At 41.7% G+C, this 19,697-nt stretch overlaps 1 protein-coding gene across 2 annotated transcripts in view; it reads left to right on the top strand.

Annotated features, from left to right (window-relative positions):
* Nucleotides 1–19,697, top strand: part of PTPN14 (protein tyrosine phosphatase non-receptor type 14) — a 184,505-nt gene that overhangs the window by 67,214 nt on the left and 97,594 nt on the right. For both annotated transcript variants that reach the window (XM_043485110.1, XM_043485111.1), the window contains exons 2-3: nucleotides 4,857–5,178; nucleotides 16,179–16,348. In XM_043485110.1, the coding sequence (XP_043341045.1) occupies nucleotides 5,005–5,178; nucleotides 16,179–16,348 (344 nt within the window). In that variant the 5' untranslated portion in view covers nucleotides 4,857–5,004. The remainder of the gene's footprint in view (nucleotides 1–4,856; nucleotides 5,179–16,178; nucleotides 16,349–19,697) is intronic.

Raw genomic sequence — 19,697 nt, 5'->3', positions numbered from 1 at the left:
GAATTCCCTCTCTTTCTGTTAAGTGAGTGACTTTTTACACCTAAATGTATAATGTTGCTGTTGTTTAGCCACTAAGTTGTGTCCGACTCTTTGCGACCCCACAGACCCCGCCAGGCTCCTCTGCCCGTGAGATTTCCCAGGCAAGAATACTGGAGTGGGTTGCCGTTTCCTTCTCCAGGGGATCTTCCTGACCCAGGAATCGAACCCGTGTCTCCTGCATTGCAGGCAGGTTTTTTTTACCACTGAGCAATCTGGGATGAACATAACCACAATTCCACTATTGAAAAAGAAGAAAACCATAAAACATTCGTATCATCTCATTTCTACTCCCTATTTCAGATTTCCCTAATGTCTTGTGTGTTTTATAACTATTTTATTTCCCAAGCTCGGTTTTATGAAGGTCACACATTGCATTTTGTTTTAAGAACTCCAGAATTTCTCTTACTCTGGAGCAGTCTGTCTCCAATCCTTCCTGTTCAATTTTTTTTTTTTTTTCATGACATTGACTTTCAGAGGAACCATACCAGTTTTCTTTTAAGCTTTTTTGTTGACAGTTTAGCTGGCAAGTGTCTGGAAAACTGAAGATTTCAAAAGTTCTTTAAAACTTAAAATAGGTATTTTCTAGGAGCTGTATTGTCAGATGTTGCACCTGATGTATCATCTTCTGTAGCGTATTAAAAAAAAAAAATCTTTAGTTACAAAAATAAGCCAGTTGTAAAATGTTAAAACAATTGAGAAATGCTGTTGGCCCTTTGTAGCCACAGGAGCCACATATGTGGGTTCAGCCAACTTCAGATCAGAAATATTTTTGAAAAGGGAAGTTCCAGAAAGTTCCAAAAAGCAAAACTTGAGTTTGCCAGGCTGGCCAGCTGTTTCCATAGCATTTATATTGTATTAGGTATTGTAAGTAATCTAGAGATGAATTAAAGTGTAAGATAGGTTCTTTGTAAACATTGTGCTATTTTATTTTACATAAGGACTTGAGCATCCTTGAAATTTGGTCTCTGTTGAGGTCCTAGAACCAATTTCCTGCAGAAACTGATGGACGATTGTACAATATATGAAGTATAAAATGAGACTTATGCTTGATACCATCACCATGGGGCCCTGAGATAACAGTCATTTTGGTGAACTTACTTTTTTTCCTGTTTATTTGTGTGTTTTTGTTCATTATAAAAGCAGTGTTTGTCTGTGTACTTTGTTGTATGGTGTACTTTTTATCTTGTTGTATTATGGATTGTGTCCTGTCAAATATATATTTAAAAGCAGGGACTGTGTTTAGCAGTGGCTGGGATAAATGTGCACCAAGCCAGCCGCATTCCTTCCTAGGTGTTCAAAGTGCCCCACCCAAAGGTAAAGTGCCCGGCCCAGGATGAGAAATGTGACTTGTGCCCACAGAGCAAATATTTTTCTCTCTCTGAGGCTCTCTAGTTTTTCAATATAGGAATTGAATCTTGATGTCCTCTGCCCTGTGTTTTAGCAAGTTCATGGAAATGTGAGAGGAGTAAACTCTTTGAGGACTCCATAGTTGAATTCTGATACTCTTTTTTTTTTTTCCTTTTTTGGGTGGGTCCCTCCGTGTTTTTTTCTGCCGATATCAGGAGATCATCAGGTTGGCCTACCTTGGAGGTAAACACGACACTCTGCCAACATAAAGTGCTTTAGAAACATTCATCTATTTTACCAAGCCCAAGTCGCTCGCATATGTATTTTAAGCCTTCATAAAACATGTACCTGTCACGCTAAGGAATGTGCCGAGGGCAGACATCAGAGGCTGGCCCAGGGAGGCTCGGGAGTGTGTTTGGCTGTGTTGTAGGGTTGTGTCCTGACAACCTCCTGGCTTGAGGCCTGGGGTAATTTCTGACAAGGAGTGATTTCTAAATATTGAAGCCATTAGAATTATTAATTCAAGAATTCCTGCAAGTAGCTATTCCTGTTTGTCTATCCAAGTGTTAGGGGGCTCAGAGGTGATTCTGTGTGGAACGGGCCGAAAGGCTGCCTGACTTAGGGAATCAAATTAACAGAACGATCATATGAACAGGAGATGGTTCTGTGCTTCACGGGAAACAGAGAGTTGCACAGAGAGGCCATGTGGACATGTCTGGCTTCTTTGGAAGATGAGAGCATTGGAAACCTTCCAGTGAGAGCGTTGCTGGCACAGGGCGGGTGGTAAAGCTGCCTTTGTTGTTGTTATTTCATTCTCGTGTTGTCCATGGCAATACTGATATCACTGGCATTCATAGGACATCTGGGGGTCAGTAAATCTTGTTATTAGTGAGTTAAATTTGGTGTAGTTTGGTGATGGGCTTTTGCATCAAGCATTTTGTAAAGGACCAAAATGAGAATAGGGTGGTTCCCCACATCTGTCTAAATATTTGGTGAGAAAAGGATACAGCTGTGATTTTAAGTACATTAAAGAATTCATGAATTCACTTTTTCTTAAAAAAAAAGTTGCAGGCTAACTAACCATTAATTACTAATTTATAATTAATAATTGAATGCATATTCATTTCATTTTCTATCATCCAATAATAAATAAGAAAATAGAGTAAATAAGAAAATAAGTCTTAAAAAAAAAGACAATGTTAAAAGAGGAACAAGATTAGATTTTAAGTTCAGGGTCAGTGAATTGCCTAAATTATTGAACTTTTTCCATCTGTAAAATAGAGATTATAAGTCAACACCAGAGAGCTGGTAATGGGGTTAAAATGAGACAATATATTTCGAAGTTAAAAAAAAAAGTTCAGATTTCACTCCTCCTTTCTTGAGCGGACAGGCTGTATTATGTAACAACCTCAATAGGAAAAGAATTTGAGAAAGGATACACGTATATGTTTAATTGAATCACTTTGTTGTACACCAGAAACTAACAGAACATTGTTAATCATCTATACTCCAATATAAGATAAAAAGTTTATCTAAAAAAGCATAGAGATGAAACTTAAGAAATTTGAAGTTAATGATACTTGAAGCAAACTTTCTGATAGCTGGGTAAAGAGGGGCAATGAGATATAAATATCTTATTGAACTCCGAGTATTGCTGCTCATCTGAGACTTCTCGAACCTTATGGTTACACTGACTTCAATACAAGCTGTTGGGTGGTTTTTATAGAAGGTTGGTTCTTAAGTAAACATATTTTATTCACTATGTTTTTCCCGATCATTAAATCCGTGTTCACGACAATTAAAACAGAAAATCAAGAGTAGTCCAAGGAACATTTAAACCACAAAGTCTCTCATAATTCTATTTACCTGAAACAATCATCATTTAAAATATCATGTGTGCACTGAAGGAGCTTCCCAGTGGCTCAGAGGGTAAAGAATCCACCTGCTGGCAGGAGACCTGAATTCAGTTCCTGCATCGGGAAGATCCCCTGGAGGAGGGCATGGCCACCCACTCCAGTATTCTTGCCTGGAGAATTCCATGGACAGAGGAGCCTGGCGGGCTGCAGTCCATGGGGTCACGGAGAGTGGGACACAACTTTCATACACTGAAAGAGATTTTCTTTACCTGCTCTGTCATAAATATTCTGTTTTTAACTCAAGCAGAGTTAATACAGTAACTTTTCCTTCTGTCATCAGTGATCTAGCAGCATATGTTTTGGTTACCTATTTTTCCAATTATAAAAGTGATACTCTGTAAGTAGATTAAGAATAAATCCTTATTAGAACACACAGAAAAGTCAAAGGTTTCTCTCCCAAGAAGCAGCCACCCAACAGCTTTCTGGGCATCCTTTCAGAAATATTTAATGTATACACAAGAATATGTCTTTCTCTACATATTTTTAATTTTATGCAACTGGAATCTATGCATACAGTAAGCATCTTGCTTTTTTTTATTCCATTTAATTCCATGTCCTAGATTGCCACACTAAATACACTAGCTACCTAGCCTAATTCAAACAACTTTGCAAATGATATATTTATCTCAGTTTTCAGTGGTAACACATTTTTACACTCTGTGGGTATAGGACTACTTATGTAACCAATCCTCTGTTGATAGAGAAAATGTTTCAGTTTTATGCTACCTGTACATGCTAAGTTGCGTTAGTCATGTCCAACTCTTTGCAGCCCTTTAGACTCTAGCCCACCAGGCTTCTCTGTCCATGATTCTCCAGGCAGAATACTGGAGTGTTACATATAAACAATTTTTCAGTGGATATCCTTTCCAAACTTGGACAAATGTATCTCTAGAAAATATTTCTTCAAGTAGAAGTTCAGAGAGTAAAAGGATATATACATTTAAAGTTTTATATATTACTAGTAACCACGCTGGATGGCATCACCGACTCGATGGGCATGAGTTTGAGTGAACTCCGGGAGTTGGTGATGGACAGGGAGGCCTGGCGTGCTGTGATTCATGGGGTTGCAAAGAATTGGACACAACTGAGTGGCTGAACTGAACTGAACCGAACCATGCTTTGTTTGTTTTTTAGCATTTCATCAGTTTACACTCTCACCAAAAAATATTACCCAGCGTTTTCCTCAGTGATGGGTATTACTATTTTTTTTTTTTTTTTGGTCTGTGCCTGTCTAATAAATGAAATATGATCTCTTAAAAAAGTGTGAATTGAAGTTGCATAGACATTGGTTTGAATATGGCTTTGCCACCTGGGTTTTTGGATGAGTCCTTTTAATCCTCTGAACATCTGTGTCTCTAGCCATAAAGTGGATCTTGTCATATCACCCTTGTAAGATGAGGTCAAGTGCATGGGTTCCACCAAGGCGCTTGGGAGCATGAGAGTTTGCAGGCTCTTGAATCTGTGCCTCAGGGGGATGTGCTCTTGTGGGAGGAATGTGTGCCGCCCGGAGCTTTCCTTCCAGCCCTAACTTTGCTGCCACATTTGTGTTTGCAGTGACCCTCCGGAGCGCCACGCCGGGCATGGACGCCTTTTCCCGCACCTGGAGGAGCACGGCTGGTAGTGCCCCGTCACGAAGCTGCTAAGGCCTTCTCAGGGGCGTGGGCGCCAGGGCACGAGGGCGGCATCCCGGGCCTGCGGAGCCATGCCTTTCGGCCTGAAGCTGCGCCGGACGCGGCGCTACAACGTCCTGAGCAAGAACTGCTTTGTCACGCGCATTCGCCTGCTGGACAGCAGCGTCATCGAGTGCACGCTGTCTGTGGAGAGCACCGGGCAGGAGTGCCTGGAGGCGGTGGCCCAGAGGCTGGAGCTGCGGGAGGTAAGGGCGCGTGTGTGAGGAGTGGAGAGGCCACAGCGCACCCCGGGGACCGGCTTGTCGGCCTCAGCCTGCTTTCCAAGCATCCTGTAATCCCCAGCGTGGCCTCCATCCTAACACCTCTGGTGGATGCGGGGGCCTGCTCTGATGCTGCGAGGAGCAAGGATACCTCCTAGAGCTTGCACGGGACTGGGGGCGGTGGGGGGCAGGAAATAGGGGTGAGTGTATGGCAGCTCCCCTTTGTTTTCAGCCCATGAGAAGGCTGTAAGGAGATTCTCCTCTCCAATCAAGTGGGGTAGCTGGGGTTTTGATGTTCCAGCTACATATCAAGGAGAAAACTCCCACATACAGGGTGGATGTAGCTGCTTTTATTTTTTGTTTGTTTCTATACTCCCCTCTTCAAAGAGGGTAAAAGAAAAAAAGAAAGAAAAAAGCATTTATAGTGAGCATGACCATTGAAGCTTTTTTTGTGGGAGCTTGTAAAATGGAAGTTTTGTTCCTCTTAAGATTCCTCATGACCCATGTTTTCTTTGGGCTTTAAGCAAACCCAGGATTCACCATTCAGACAGTCACGTTACCTCTCTTTATAAGAGACTCTTAGAGCAATATGCCCTTTGGTAATAAGCAAGCCCTGCTGTTTTGCAGTCTTATAGACATTCAGGAGAAGAGACTTTTGAGAGAGACCCACTCAAGCATTTGTTTCTTGAGAGCTTTGTAGGCTGGTAGGTAAGGGACCGTGGTTGAACGGTTGCCAGTGTTGAAATGACGGTAGACCCCTGAGAGTCAAGCCCTCCTTAGGGTAAGGAAGAGCCCGTGATTGTCCTGGGCCCTGGGATATCATTGCCCAGTTCTCAGGGTGGTCCCTCTGGAAAATGATCACATTTGATCTCTTTCCTCATCTCTCAGGATCCACACCCTCTTTCCATTTGCACAGGAGTTGGGGTCAGGGAAGGTCTTCCTGTCCCCTTGGCACCTACTGCAGGCTGCCTCTTGTCCTCTGGAGGATGCTTCAGCTGAGCACTTGCTTCCCGACCAGTCCTCATGTTTATACTTTGGTTTTGGTGTTCAGGTCTTCCTTTGACTTTTCTTTTCCTGTGGGGGAGACTGTCCCGCCCAAAGCATACATGTAACTTGGTAACTGACGCAACTGGATAAGCATATGAAAGGTTCTGACCTTGGTGGTTGATAGTTGGCTCTTTTTTCCTTATTAGTAGCACATTAGGGTGTACGCATTTAAGCATATGTGTGTATATCGGCATAAAGCACGCATGTTTTATAGTTTAGGTGTATCCTAAACTTGATAGTAGCTTTGTATTAGGAAAATAAAATAAATTTTGATTTAAATTTTGATCTACATTAATTACAATTGGTGTTGTATTAGATAACTTAAAAATAGACTGGGGTGGGGAGGTCCCTGGTGGTTCATTGGTTGAGACTCTGCACCCCCAATGCAGGGGGCCCAGGTTTGATCCCTGGGCCGGGACCAAGATCTCACATGTGACAACTAACAGTTTGTATGCCACAGCTAAGACCCAATGCACCCCAAAAATAAAAACAAAAAGCCCAAAACATTGTAGGGAATTTCCTGGCAGTCCAGTGGTTAGGACCCCATGCTTCCATTGCAGAGGACACGGGTTCAGTCCCTGGTTGGAGAACTGAGATCCTGCAAGCTACATGCTGTGGTCAAAAAAAAAAAAAACCCCAAAACAGGTTGTATTTTTTAAGGCAGTTTTAGGTTTATAGCAAATTTGAGTGGAAAGCACAGAGTTCCATATACCTCCTGTCCCACCCGCACTGCTTCCCCCACTGTCAACAACCCACGCCAGGGTGGTCCCCTTGTTAGAGTCAGTGAACCCACATTAACACATCATATCACTGAAAGCCCATAATTTATGTGAGGGTTCACTCTTGGTGTTGTACGTTCTGTGGATTTTGACAAATGTACAATGATCGCTGTCCATATTGTAAACTTGTTTTTTAATTGAATGAACAGTGATTTCTTAAATATACTCAAGCATTAATGTAAAAGGATACATGTTTTAGTGTTAAGCACATATTCCTCTTCCAACAAAATGAAAGGTCATCCTGAGGCACCTTGGGTCACCAGAGGCCTCACTTGTCTCTCTGGTGGTGTTTGGCTGCGTCCTGTGTGACTTCATCCTCCTGTTACTGAATGCAGGTTCGTGTGTTTGACACACAGTGAGGCCAAACCGACATGTCCGAGTTTGGAGCAAAAAAAAGAGGTTTATTGCAGGGCCACGCCAGGAGAACAGTTGGCTTCTTCTCAAAAATCCCTGAACTAATATGGTAAACTTTTCGAAGATCAGATCTGGTTTTGAATGCATGGCTTTGCTGCCGTTTCAGCTCCCAGGCCTGGTTCATGTGATTAGCAACGTCATCTCCTGGGGAAGCAGAATATGACAGGGTCCCTGCTCCCAAAAACCCCAGAGCTGGGAGAATAGGAAAAACAAGGAACAAAGCAAAGGGAACATCCTGTGCCAAGGTATAGAAACAGGAAAGGACATGGAACTTTCAGGGGAGGGCAGAGGGCAGTTTGTACTGATCTGTGCGTGCGTGTGTGTGTGTGTGTGTGTGTGTGTAGGGGTTAGAGAGGGGAGGACGGGTTAGTGTGGGTAGGTAGGTGGAGACCACTTTTGAAGGGTTTGATATATCTGACTAAGTACTTTTAATTCTTAATAAATCCCATAGGACATTGTTCCTAAAACGTGTCACAAAAATAATTAAAATAATCACCACCTTTTAATGTACCACGTGCTATGCTGAGCACCTTTTGTCGATCAGCTCATTTAATGCTTCTTACAAGTCTGCCAGGTGGCTACTCTTGCTGTCCACGTTTATGGTCCAGGTAGGCTGACTCCACTGTTCTAATACCCAGGGATGTGTAGTAGCAGAAAAAGGGGCCGTGGTAAGATGCTTTGAGAAACACTCTCATAAGTGCTGCGGTTAAAAAAAAAAATGTGTTGAGCTCAGGGTTTCAGTTATTTAAGCCTTCTAATAAATACTCTTTGAATCCTTTGGGGAATAAAAACACTGCCTTGAAATAGAAAGCCGTCAAAAGATTCCAAGTTGAAGCATGGCACAGTCACCTTGCATTGTAAGAAAAGAGCCAAGTGGCAGGAAAATGATGGGGATTGGGGTGACGGGAGGAAGTAAATAAGTGTAAGCGTCAGTCACTCAGTCGTGTCTTTGTGAGGAGCCCGCCAGGCTCCTCTCTGTCCATGGACGTCTCCAGGCAAGAATACTGGAGTAGGTTGCCTTTCCCTTCTCAAAGAGGTGCCAATTAGGTAGACATAATAAGAACCTGGCAAGAGGAAATAAAATGAACCCTTTAAGAAAAAAAAATGTAATTCTTTTGAATAAGTTCAGAAAAAAATTAGGTATGAGTTTCTGACTGGGAATTTTTATTAAGGAGGAGACTTGAGAGATAAAGGAGACTCAGAAAATTAGGATTCTGATAATATGGTTACAATATATTTGAATCAATGGATTTTACCCTTTCCATTTTCCCCAAATGAAATCTTGGGTGGGACTCCAATAGATAAGATGGAGCTGCTCTGTTTGCTGAGGGGATCGATAGGATTATCTGGAGTCCCATCTCCTTGTGCCTTTCCCACCTCCTGCAAGGCCTGGAAAATAACTGACCTAGATTAGGAGAAAAATAGCTAAAAACAGTGCTGCCTTATGATTGTGTCTTATATTTGAAAAATAAGGACATGGACAACAGCAGAGTTTAGTGGCTAGGACTGTGAGCTTGGATCAGCCTGTCCAAGTCTGAATCCCAGCTCTGTCACTGATTTGCTATGTGACCTTGGGTAGTTTTGTAACCACCCTGTGCTTTTGTTTTCGTGAGAATGGAGAGGGTAAGAGTAGCAGCCTCCACGAGTTGTTGAGAGGATTAAATGAGTTAGTTTTTGCAGAATTGCCACCATATCTCAGTGTCAGGCAGCACTCAATACCGTGGTCTCCTTGACAAGACAAACCACTCAGATCAGACAAAGAGGAATATCCTATGTCGCTTATATGCGGACTCTGAAAACAAATGATACAAGTGGACTGACTTACAGAAACGGACATGGACTCACAGACATAGAGAAGGAACTTATGCTTGCCAGATGGGGATGGGTGGGAGGAAGGGTAGTTCGGGAGTTTGGGATGGACTTGTGCACACGGCTATAAAATGGGTAACCAACAAGGACCTGCTCCAGGGCATGGGGAACTCTGCTCAGTATTATGTAACAACCTAAATGGGAAAAGAATTTGGAAAGAATAGATAACTGCATATGTATAACTGAGTCACTTCAGTGTACACCTGAAACTAACATAACATTGTTAATCAATTATTGTCCAATATAAAATAAAAAGTTAATAAAAAAGGTATCACCCAGGCCCCTCCAGAGAGTGGGCTCTCACCCTTTCACAAGTCTCTTTGTTGCATTTTTAGGTGGCTTTGATCATAGAAACTATGATCTTCCACTGAGCCAAAATCTTTCAGTTCCTTGAACAGTTTCAGATTGTGCTGTCCAGTAGGATGGCCATTGGCTGCATGTGGCTATCGAGCACTTGAAGTGTGGCTCGCTTAAACTCAGATATGCAATAAGTATAAAATAGACAGCAGCTTTTGAAGATCTAGTATGACAAAAAGTTAAAATAATCTCATTAGTCATTTTTATATCAGTTACATATGTAAGTATGTGTTAGTCATTCAGTCGTGCCCGACTCTTTGCGACCCCATGTACTGCAGCCCACCTAGCTACTCTGTCCATGAGATTTTCCAAGTCAGGATACTGGAGTGGGTTGCCATTTCCTCCTCCAGGGGATTTTCCCAACCCAGGAAAGATCCAGGGAAGAAGTTGCATGTTAAAAGCATAAAATTTTGAATGACCATTTTAAATAAAATTTATTGAAATTTGAATTTTACTTCTTTGTACTTTTTAATGTAGCTACTAGAAAATTTTTAATTCCGTATATGGCTCCCATTATATTTCTGCTTAATACTGCTGTTCTAAGAAAAGCAAGGAGACCACTTGAATAGTAATAAGGAATATAAATAATTCCAATAAAATGTAAAAATATGCTGGAATTCTTCCTTTAGGAATAATCTTGACTCTACATTTTTTCGGAGTTTTTTTTAAATTGGAATATAATTGCTTTATAATTTTGTGTTAGTTTCTGCTGTACAATGAAGTGAGTCTGCTATGTGTGTTTATATATATATATATCCCCTCCCTCTTGGACCTCTCTCCTACCCCCAGCCTCATCCCACCCATCTCGGTTGTCACAGAGCCCTGAGCTATGCCAAACAGCAGGTTCCCATTGGCTGTCTATTTTGCATATGGTAGAGAATTGACTGTACTTTTCCCCTGGTGGCTCAGAGGGTAAAGCATCTGCCTGCAATGCAGGAGACCTGGGTTCAATCCCTGGGTCGGGAAGATCCTCTGGAGAAGGAAATGGCAACTCAATCCAGTATTCTTGCCTGGAGAATCCCATGGACGGAGGAGCCTGGTAGGGCTACAGTCCACAGGGTTTCAAAAAGTCAGACACGACTGAGTGACTTCACTTTCACTTTAATTAAAATATAATAAATGAAAGAGGGATAAATAACAAAAGCACCTGAGACTGCTCTTCTTGGCCATATTCTATTCAAGATAGATAACTTTTTAATAGGAAATCTAGCACTTTGTGGAAGGATGGATTTGATAACTCTTAGGTCTCTTCTAAGGCTGGACTAAGAGTCCTGGTTTTTAAAGGAGTCTAAAAAAAAATCCATGACCATTTCATAGGGTTGGTGATTGTCCTCTAAGTTATCCCCCTTTTCTTTTACAGATTTACATTTTCATCTTTACTGAAAGCTGATTTATCCTAAGCTAGCAACTATGGTAAAAGTGTCTCACATTGTGCTATTTTCATAATGGCTAGAGTTTATAAAGGTGCAGAGTCTTAACATGCATTTCCTTTCATCAAAGTAAAGCTACCCTACATTAAAAACATTGCTATGGCTTGATTTTATGTTAATCTTTTGGGAATTGGAAATTTATCTGTGATAATGGGAGTACTCGAACACCTCATTCCCTGGCCCCGTGAGATAATAATGAAATTTGCTGTGTTTTATAGCCAGCTTAAACACATCTAGATGTGTTTGTATTTGCAGAGGACTAAAATAATCAACCAAGATTAAGAAACGATTGAAGAGTAGGCTGCTGGGGAGATTTCTGAATTTTGTACTGCGTTTTGTCTTTGTAAAGATTATAATGTGAAATCTTATTAGCTTTATGTCAATTCTGTAAGGTAAATTGGCACCAGTGTCTCTTTTCTAGATAGACAGATTATAGGTGAGGCAATCCCCTGGTCTTCATCTTTTTGTGTATTCCAAGTGAGTGGTATAGCCTCCGAAGGAGGGATTTTTCTTGGCTATGAGATTTGCTTCTTGGGTCTGTGTTACTCTGCAATTTCTTTTCCTGTACTTTTACGAAGAGATTGCCTAGGAAAATGAAGATGGTGCAGTTGTTAATTATAGACGTGTCAGTTGTAGAAATCCCAGACTTCCAGAGTAGAGGTTGATTGCGCAGAAGTTGTTTTTTGCAGTTATCCAACTGATGTATGCTGGTTTATTTTCCAAAGCCTTTGGAATGTAATTGCGTGAACTGCTATTTCAGAGTCTGTGTCCAGTCATCTTTTGAAGTATTTTCCATACCTCAGTGAAGGTTTGAATGCTTGTGTGTAATTCCTCTATATTTTATGTGGAGGCATCTCAACCTCTCTGCTTCTTAATTTACAACCGAACTATACGCTCCTACATAGAAACCCTTGTAACCTAATGCAAAGTATTTTAAACTTTTGCTTCTAGATGATTACCTCTTCAAAATGCTTGAGATAAGATCATTGGGTTTAATCCCTGGTCCCTAGTAATTGCCAAGACTGTGTCTGTAACCCTTATAAACAGCATTTAAGCTGTGCTGTTGGTCACAAAACTAGAAAAACAAAAACCCTAAAAAAAAAAACAAACAAAACTTACCCTCATTAATAGCTACTGTGGGGGATAATACCGTTTTTACAGATAAATGGACAGCAAATCAGAAACATCTCAAATTGTTTTTAAAGGCCGTCTTCACTACAGTCTTTTGATGATCCCACAAGAGGGATCTCACTTTCACGCTGGCGGATTTACAGGCCAGTCTGCCACTGAAGAAACCTATTTTTTGTGGGCTCACATACACTTATGCTTTCCTGTTAAAATGCAAAACTCCAAACCAAATAAACCAGGAAGCTACTCATATGAAAATGACAGTTTAGGGTGACTCTTCTCCCATTGTTATTTTAGTCGTGCATTTTTAGCAGTTGATTTAGAGATGTGGTTCTTCTCCCTGGGAACTGGTTTTTCTGTCTTCTTTTTCTTATCTTCAGTGAACTCATTGCAGAATTCACGGCACCAGAGCTGTTTTTTTTCCTAAAGAAAACTAGGGAAATAGAATGGGATTTAGAGCTCACACAGAGGTATTGTGAGGCGTAGATGGACCTGGCTTATGTTTGGTGCTTTGGAGATAAACCCAGCAAGTGTCTCAGGCATTTTACTTGGCCAGTGTGGTAGAATCCTTTCGGTCATGGAGGAGGGGGTTTCTGTTCGGAATCCACCACATTTTCTTCAACCACGTGGCCGTGTTTAGCAGAGGAGCTCAGCTTTCAGAATTCAGCTGGAGTTGAAATTGGCAGGTGGCTTATGCACAGGCCTGGTGTGGCCTCAGCTAGGCTGGATGGGATTAATGGCCCCTTGGATGATACACAGGAAGTTCACTGGTGCACATGTTAGTTTAAGTGAGAGGTTAGGTTCTGGTTCTATTTCTTGTGACGCACTGTGAGACATGGCTGAGTCTTGTGAGCGTGCAGCCTTGTGAACTTGCATAGAGCAGGGTAATGAGAGGAGGCAGGGCCTTTCTCCTCTGTCGAGCACTCCAGAGCAGGCATATGACAGAGGAAGAATAGGGAGGGATGAGGTGGGAATGGAGAACCTTACTTGGAGCAGAGCTTTACCAAACAGTGTGCAGATGGGGTGGATAACCAAATTCAGCACTTCTAAAACTAGGTCATTCTGGCCATAGCAGGTAGAAACTGTGTCCTCCAGGTTATCTGCTTCTCCTGCGCTGTAACCCCATTTCTTGAATAGTTAAATAATTGTTTCATTGGATAAATGCACGTGAGTCACTCAGAAATACCCTGTGTTTTGTGGAAAAGGTTGTATTGTAGCAGCAAAAGTAACTTATGCCATGGATTAGGTTTTGACTTTAAAAGTGGTTTGCCTTGTTATTTGGAATTCTGTGCTATTAATTACAGCTCAAGACTATTTTCACACCATGATTCTCTTATACCTCATCACCTTCCTTTTCTGTGTATGCACGCATCTGTGTGTATATGTGTGTTCCATGGAATACTTTCTCAGGGTGTTTTTTCTTTCCTTTTTTTTTTCCCGAAGAGCAGAGATCAGGTCTGGTTTAATGATTGGGTGGGAAGGAGAAAAGGAAACTTAAAAAACTTTAAAGCACAGGAGAAGTAAAAGTTACCTTGTTTTTTTTTTTTTGCAAAATCAATTATAGAATGTTTATGCAGCTATTGTGGACCCTTTATAGTTTAAGTGCTACTGATTTGAGTGAATGTTATAGTTTGAGTGAAGTAGGGACTGTAAAATCATACCTCCAAATGTCAAGACTGCTTTTAATGAAAGGTGATAAATCGTGGTTGGCCTGCTAAGCAATTGCAAAGTTTGCCCTCACTTTCTCCACCCAGGCTTACAAAAGGGCTCTTTTCCAAGTAAAATAATTATCACATAGCCCATCACTGCTTACATATATTACCTCATTTATCATATACAGACTCACTCCTAGTCATCCAAAATAGGGTGGAATACCCTTATACGGCACTGTGCTCCGTGAAGGAATTCGGTGCAATGCAGAACTGCATTGGATCTTTTTCAGATGGTTTATTAAATTAAGTCCCCAGATTGCCTCATTTTCAGGCTAGCCTAAGCCCACATGATAGATCCCCTTGGAAAGCTTCAGAGTGATAGTCCAGTGTCCCATAAACACCTTTAATGAGACTCTTAAAGAAACTCTTTGGGGAGACACTGCTTTGTGAAGTTTTTCCTTATACTTTTTAGATTTTTATGTTACTTGTAGACCTTCCAGCTTCTGCTTTTGCCTGCATGTTCTCCTTTATTTCCAGATAACTTCTGTTTTCTGATTCTGTGGTTGACAGGGATACCAATAGCAGCTGATGACAAAGATGCTTGAGGCTTGTCTGCTTTTTTTTTTTTTTTTTAACTGAGATTGATGATCGTGATGATGCATAGCTGCAACAGAAAGTTCCATTTGTGAAGTAGTTATGTAAGGTGGGCCACGCACATGGTGAATGGTCTTTATCTCATTTATGCCCCTAACAGCCTGTGGCTGGTGGGGGTAATCACCACCCCCATTTCGAAGAGGAGAAAGCTCCAAGACTCTGGGAGGCTCCATCACTCATACAGTTATGGAGACAGCGAGTGTAGAAGCTGGGAGATAAACTGACGTCAAAGCCTATTTTCTTTCTTTTTTTTTTTTTTTTGCCTATTTTCTTTCCCCTCAGCCACATTTCATTTCTTTTATATCATCAGTCACACTGGAACAACTAATGGACTCGCTGGAGCTGGGAAATGAACAATAGGGTCAGAATTCACTCAAGCAAGTTGGCCTAAGTTTTAAATAGAAATATAGCCTTGATTCTGTTTGTTGGCATTTTGTTGCTTGAGAAATGCATAAATTTCTGGTGTGGACTTGCCCTGTGAAATATCGTGGAGGAAACGGTCCCATCTGAAAGCTCACACATTTAAAAATATCCTTTAGAATATTTAGATCTGCAGTTTTATATAGGGAAGGATAAGTCTGGTTTTCTAGTAAACTCAGAGTCAAGACTTAATTACACATTTTGGTGGTGTGGTGACGGGGATTGATGTACTGTATCGTTGAGGGTGCAGCCAGCTGTAGTGGGAACTTGGGCACAAAAATGCCTTTGGAAATTAAACATTGTAATGAAATCATGCCTTTGAAGGCAGATTTCCAGGTGTGCTGTAAACCATTCTAGGCTATAATTGAAATATAAAAGAATGCTTCAAAAGCAGTGATCTATTTTTTTTTTTTTTGGTTGACTGCTGTGCTAATCCTGAAATCCTAGCATGAATTAATATAAAGACAGGATTGGATGCATAAAAGTACCTGTTTTAATCATTTAGCACGTTGTTCAAAACTCAACCAGTTGAGGCTTCAAGTCCAAGGGTGAAAAACCTCACTTTCATCTATCAAATCCCCCCCACTAATCTGCCAAGAACAGCCACTGGGGGCTCCTGTGGCAGCTGCGAAGAGCGACTCCTTCCACTCTCCAACTTAATATGGGGGAGAGACTCGCTGCAGTTCATGTATAATGAAGTGGTCGAGGCTAATGTTTTTTAAAGTACTTCATTAAAGCTTAGAGTGAATCCATTTTCTGTTCAGATCAGGTACCCTATGAAAATATTCTATGCTGCGGACACTTAACATAGGCAGAAGGGTTCATCTTCGGAGCTGAGCAGGAGGTTACTTTGCAGCGGGTGCAGGAGCTGTCTCTGCCTCTGCCGGCGAGCTCCATGTGAGATCACGAGGCGTTCCGAAGGCACAGGGACGTCAGCCTCGAGATCTTAGAATAAGCCCGCATGGTCTCCACTCTGTATCACCCACTGCCCTTACCTAACAGAGGTGCATCTGTACCCACATGTGCAAGTAGCAGCCATGGGTGGGAACACTGCCATCTGGAGACTCGGGGTGGTTTACAGTCCTGTGTGCCTCTGGTTTCAAAATAAAAGCTGGATCCTTGTGTCCAGGCTGGGGGACCAAAGGTGAGGTTAGACGCTGGAGTCATATTTCCTGTGTGGTCTCAGGATGCCCCTTAGGAGGCCTGAACTGATGCTGTCTTGTCTTTTTACCTAGACACACTACTTTGGCCTTTGGTTTCTCAGCAAGAGCCAGCAAGCACGATGGGTGGAGCTGGAGAAACCTCTGAAGAAACATCTGGACAAATTCGCTAATGAGCCTCTGCTTTTCTTTGGAGTCATGTTCTATGTGCCAAATGTGTCATGGCTTCAGCAGGAAGCCACAAGGTAGGTGCAGGTTTTTCTCCGTGCTCCAAGTAAGGGTGTGGACTGCCAGGCTTCAGAGGAGGTAGATGAGCTGGTTGATTTAGGGAGGTGTGTGTGTGTGTGTGTGTGTGTAGTGGAGGAGAGGGTGAGGTAGGTGGGGATTGGTTAGCAGTCACTTTGCAGCTTTAGAATTCTTGTTTGAATCCGTGTAGCTCATGCCAGTGGTTCCTTCTGCTTGTGAGGTAGCAGTGATCCTGAGACAGGTAGAATTTTGTGTCTAGAAGCATAGAAATATTAGTTAGAGACTGTGAGTAAAATAAATATGCTAGAATTTAATTAAAAAAAATTAATTAACCACCTAATGCTGTTTGGTCCACTCCTTCCCTCTAAATGTCTCCAAACAAAATGCATCATCTGACTTTGCATTTGAGGATTGAGAAGGTCATGAAGATGGGAGTAGAGTTGAGGAAAGCTCAGACAGGGTAAGGCTTGGTTTGGTAGGTTTAATACAAAGAAACTGGAAGCCAGGAGGCAGAGAGACCCGGGGATTGGCTCCACCCTCTTGCTCATTGGCTGCTTTACCTGGGAGAAACTGTGTGGCCTTTGAAATGGTGTTTCTCCCCCATCTGTAAAGTGAGGGATTTGCATCTAAGTCTGGAATGATCTGATTAGTCCGAAGCTCTGTGAATGAAATGAGTACGTTTTTATTGATGTTCCTTAAAATATGCAGGTGTGTGTGTGTGTGGGGGGTGTTTTATCAAACGGTTATTTCCAGTAATGAAGGAAATTGCATAAACTCTCTACTTATAAGCCTTTTACTCAGATCATGGCATTCAAAGTGCTTTGGAAGCAATGCCAGTGACATCTGGGGTGAAAGGAACAGTATGCTACTTGATTATTATATGTGTCATTTCTTAGATTTTCAATTTCTGAAATAAGGATGCAGTTGAAATTTTTATTTACATTTTACGGTGATAGTGTCCATCTTCTTCTTTTTTTAATCCAAACTATTGTTACATAGGTGGTGTTTCTATAAAACAGAGGCTCTGAGAGAGCTGACTGACCCAGGAAACCTATATCAGTCTTTCAGGTGTCATTCATTTGAAGCACTTGATTATATACCATCGTGTGCTGTTTTTGAGTGATTTCATTTAAGTCCTTTCTGTCTAAGAAATTATCTCCTCAAATCTCCTCAAGTCAAATCAGATCAAGATGATTTCCTCCAGCTTTTGAATCCTTCTTGAGTACTTTACACAGTGTTAGGAACACAGCATTACGTTAATAAATACTTGCTGATTCATAGCTCTTGGACCTTTAAATGCAAAACCATGAGTGCCAAGGGTGAAACAGGGACTATAAATTAATGCATACTGAGAAAAGTTCAGCCTCTAAGAAAAAAAAAAAAATGAAGTGGTGTTCCTCTAGACAGATTTATTCTGTAATGTCTGTTTAGGAAGAGCAGTTGAAGTGGTGAGAGACTCAGAAATTATGCTTCATGAAGTTAAAAAAACAAAAGATTGTTTAAGCTTAGAAAGATGAAGACTTGCAAGGGTACAGTAGCTGCCTTTGGACTCTCATGGGGAGGGAATTCTGTGTCAGCTCAGAGTCAGTAACAATGAAGTTCAAGGAGTTGAAAGACTTTGGTTATTTGGCTTGACGTAAGAACAGAGTTTCTAATAATTAAAGCCACATAAAAGTCGAACAAGCAGACCTACAAAAGAGCAGGCTCCTTGGTCTCTGGAATTGCTGTAGCTCAGAGTGAATAGCCTGTGTGGTGTCTTGAAGAGGAAACTGCCATATTGGATGGGATGTTGGAATCATCAGTGGTTCTCAGACCAGGGCTTGCTGGATCATAATTAACCCAAAGCATTTATTCGAAATATGGATTCTAGGACGGCACCAGAAGCCTGAACTTGAATGTCTCAGGCTGGGGATCACAAGGATGTGTTGTTTAAAATCAGTGATATTCCTCAGGTAGTTCTGATGTTCATCCAGACTTGGGAATCAATAAATTAGTTAACCTCTAAAGCTCTTTACAGTTTTAGATTTTCTAGGTAAGTAAACTTAATGCTGCATTATTTGATTGTCAGTATTTGCCTATGTAAGCTGAAACAAAACGTGTTTAAATCTCAAAACTTGAGGTATAGAGTAGGAACTTCTTGCTTGGTTAGTTTGGTTCATGTAAGAGGTTTGATAAGGAAGGAAAGAAGTGTTTCTCAACACAGGAGTTTGAAGCAGACTCTCTTACTATTGTTTGATCAGAAAAACTAACTGAAAATAATTCAGAACTTTGAAGGACGTTTTTTTAGACTTAAACTCTGGAAGTAACCTATGTAAATTTCAGGTGTAACCTTCTCTCTGTGGGGAAGGATATTTGTAATTAGGAGCTGGGTTTGCATTAGGAGTTTTTTGGTACTCCCCTCCCCACCCCCATGCACCAGCATTGCAGGAATTTTTTGTTGTCCCAGAGGGCCCGAAAACTGAAATGTGCCAAGGGATGTCAGAGCAGGTCAAAGACTTATGCTGGAGAGATGGAGAAACAAGAGCGAAAAGTGTTATAAATAAATAAAGGAACACTGATAGAGGGATAAAGACAAGAAAAAAAGTAGGGAATTCCATCAGGGTTGGGCTCAGGGCTGGTGCTCTCACTGTGGGGGCCCTGGGCTCCATCGCTGGTTGGAGAACTAATTCCATAAGCCACACGGTGTGACCAAAAAAAAGAAAAAGAAGAGAAAAAAGGAATATATATATACTTGGGAAGGTTGAGGGCCACCAACTATGACCCAGATTTGGCTCACTGAGACTCACCCTTAGTTTTGGACATATAGACCAGAGTGCAAAGGAGGCCTGGTTCAGACAGAACCAGAACATTTTGGAGTGTTCAGGATTTCTGAGTTTGATGTTAGAGGTGAACAGATGAGCTGAATTCAAGTGGAAGAGAGCTGTAATACTAACAGTCATTAGGAGCCCTCGGGAATATGAACCTTCTTGGGAGGTTTTAGAAGCATCTGGGGTCTGCACTGAATATTGAAACTGTCTTCCAGGCAGAGCGGCCGAGGAGAAGCAGTGGTCGGGGGGGATCCCAGAGGACTGTTTCACCGAAGGCCCCAGCAGCATTCACGAGGAGTCGGTTAGTGACCGGCTCTCCAGTCAGTCCCTGTTTCCTGAGTGACCAGGCGTCTCAGGTGCAGATGGACTTGGGCTTCTGAGAGCACCTGGGATCCGCAGCTTTGACACAGAACAGTTAGTCTTTGTGATGCCCCGCACAGTAAGATGTTTGCATAGATTAGAACTAGAGATCTGTCTTTCATTGCGGGCAACCCTTTGGAGGAGGCAACCATTCAACCATCTGTGCTTCAAAAATAAGCCT

This window comes from Cervus canadensis, chromosome 13 (assembly GCF_019320065.1).
Source record: "Cervus canadensis isolate Bull #8, Minnesota chromosome 13, ASM1932006v1, whole genome shotgun sequence".
Lineage (NCBI taxonomy): Eukaryota > Metazoa > Chordata > Mammalia > Artiodactyla > Cervidae > Cervus > Cervus canadensis.
The sequence above is the reverse complement of the archived record's forward strand: the minus strand, read 5'-3'. Positions and strand labels throughout refer to the sequence as shown.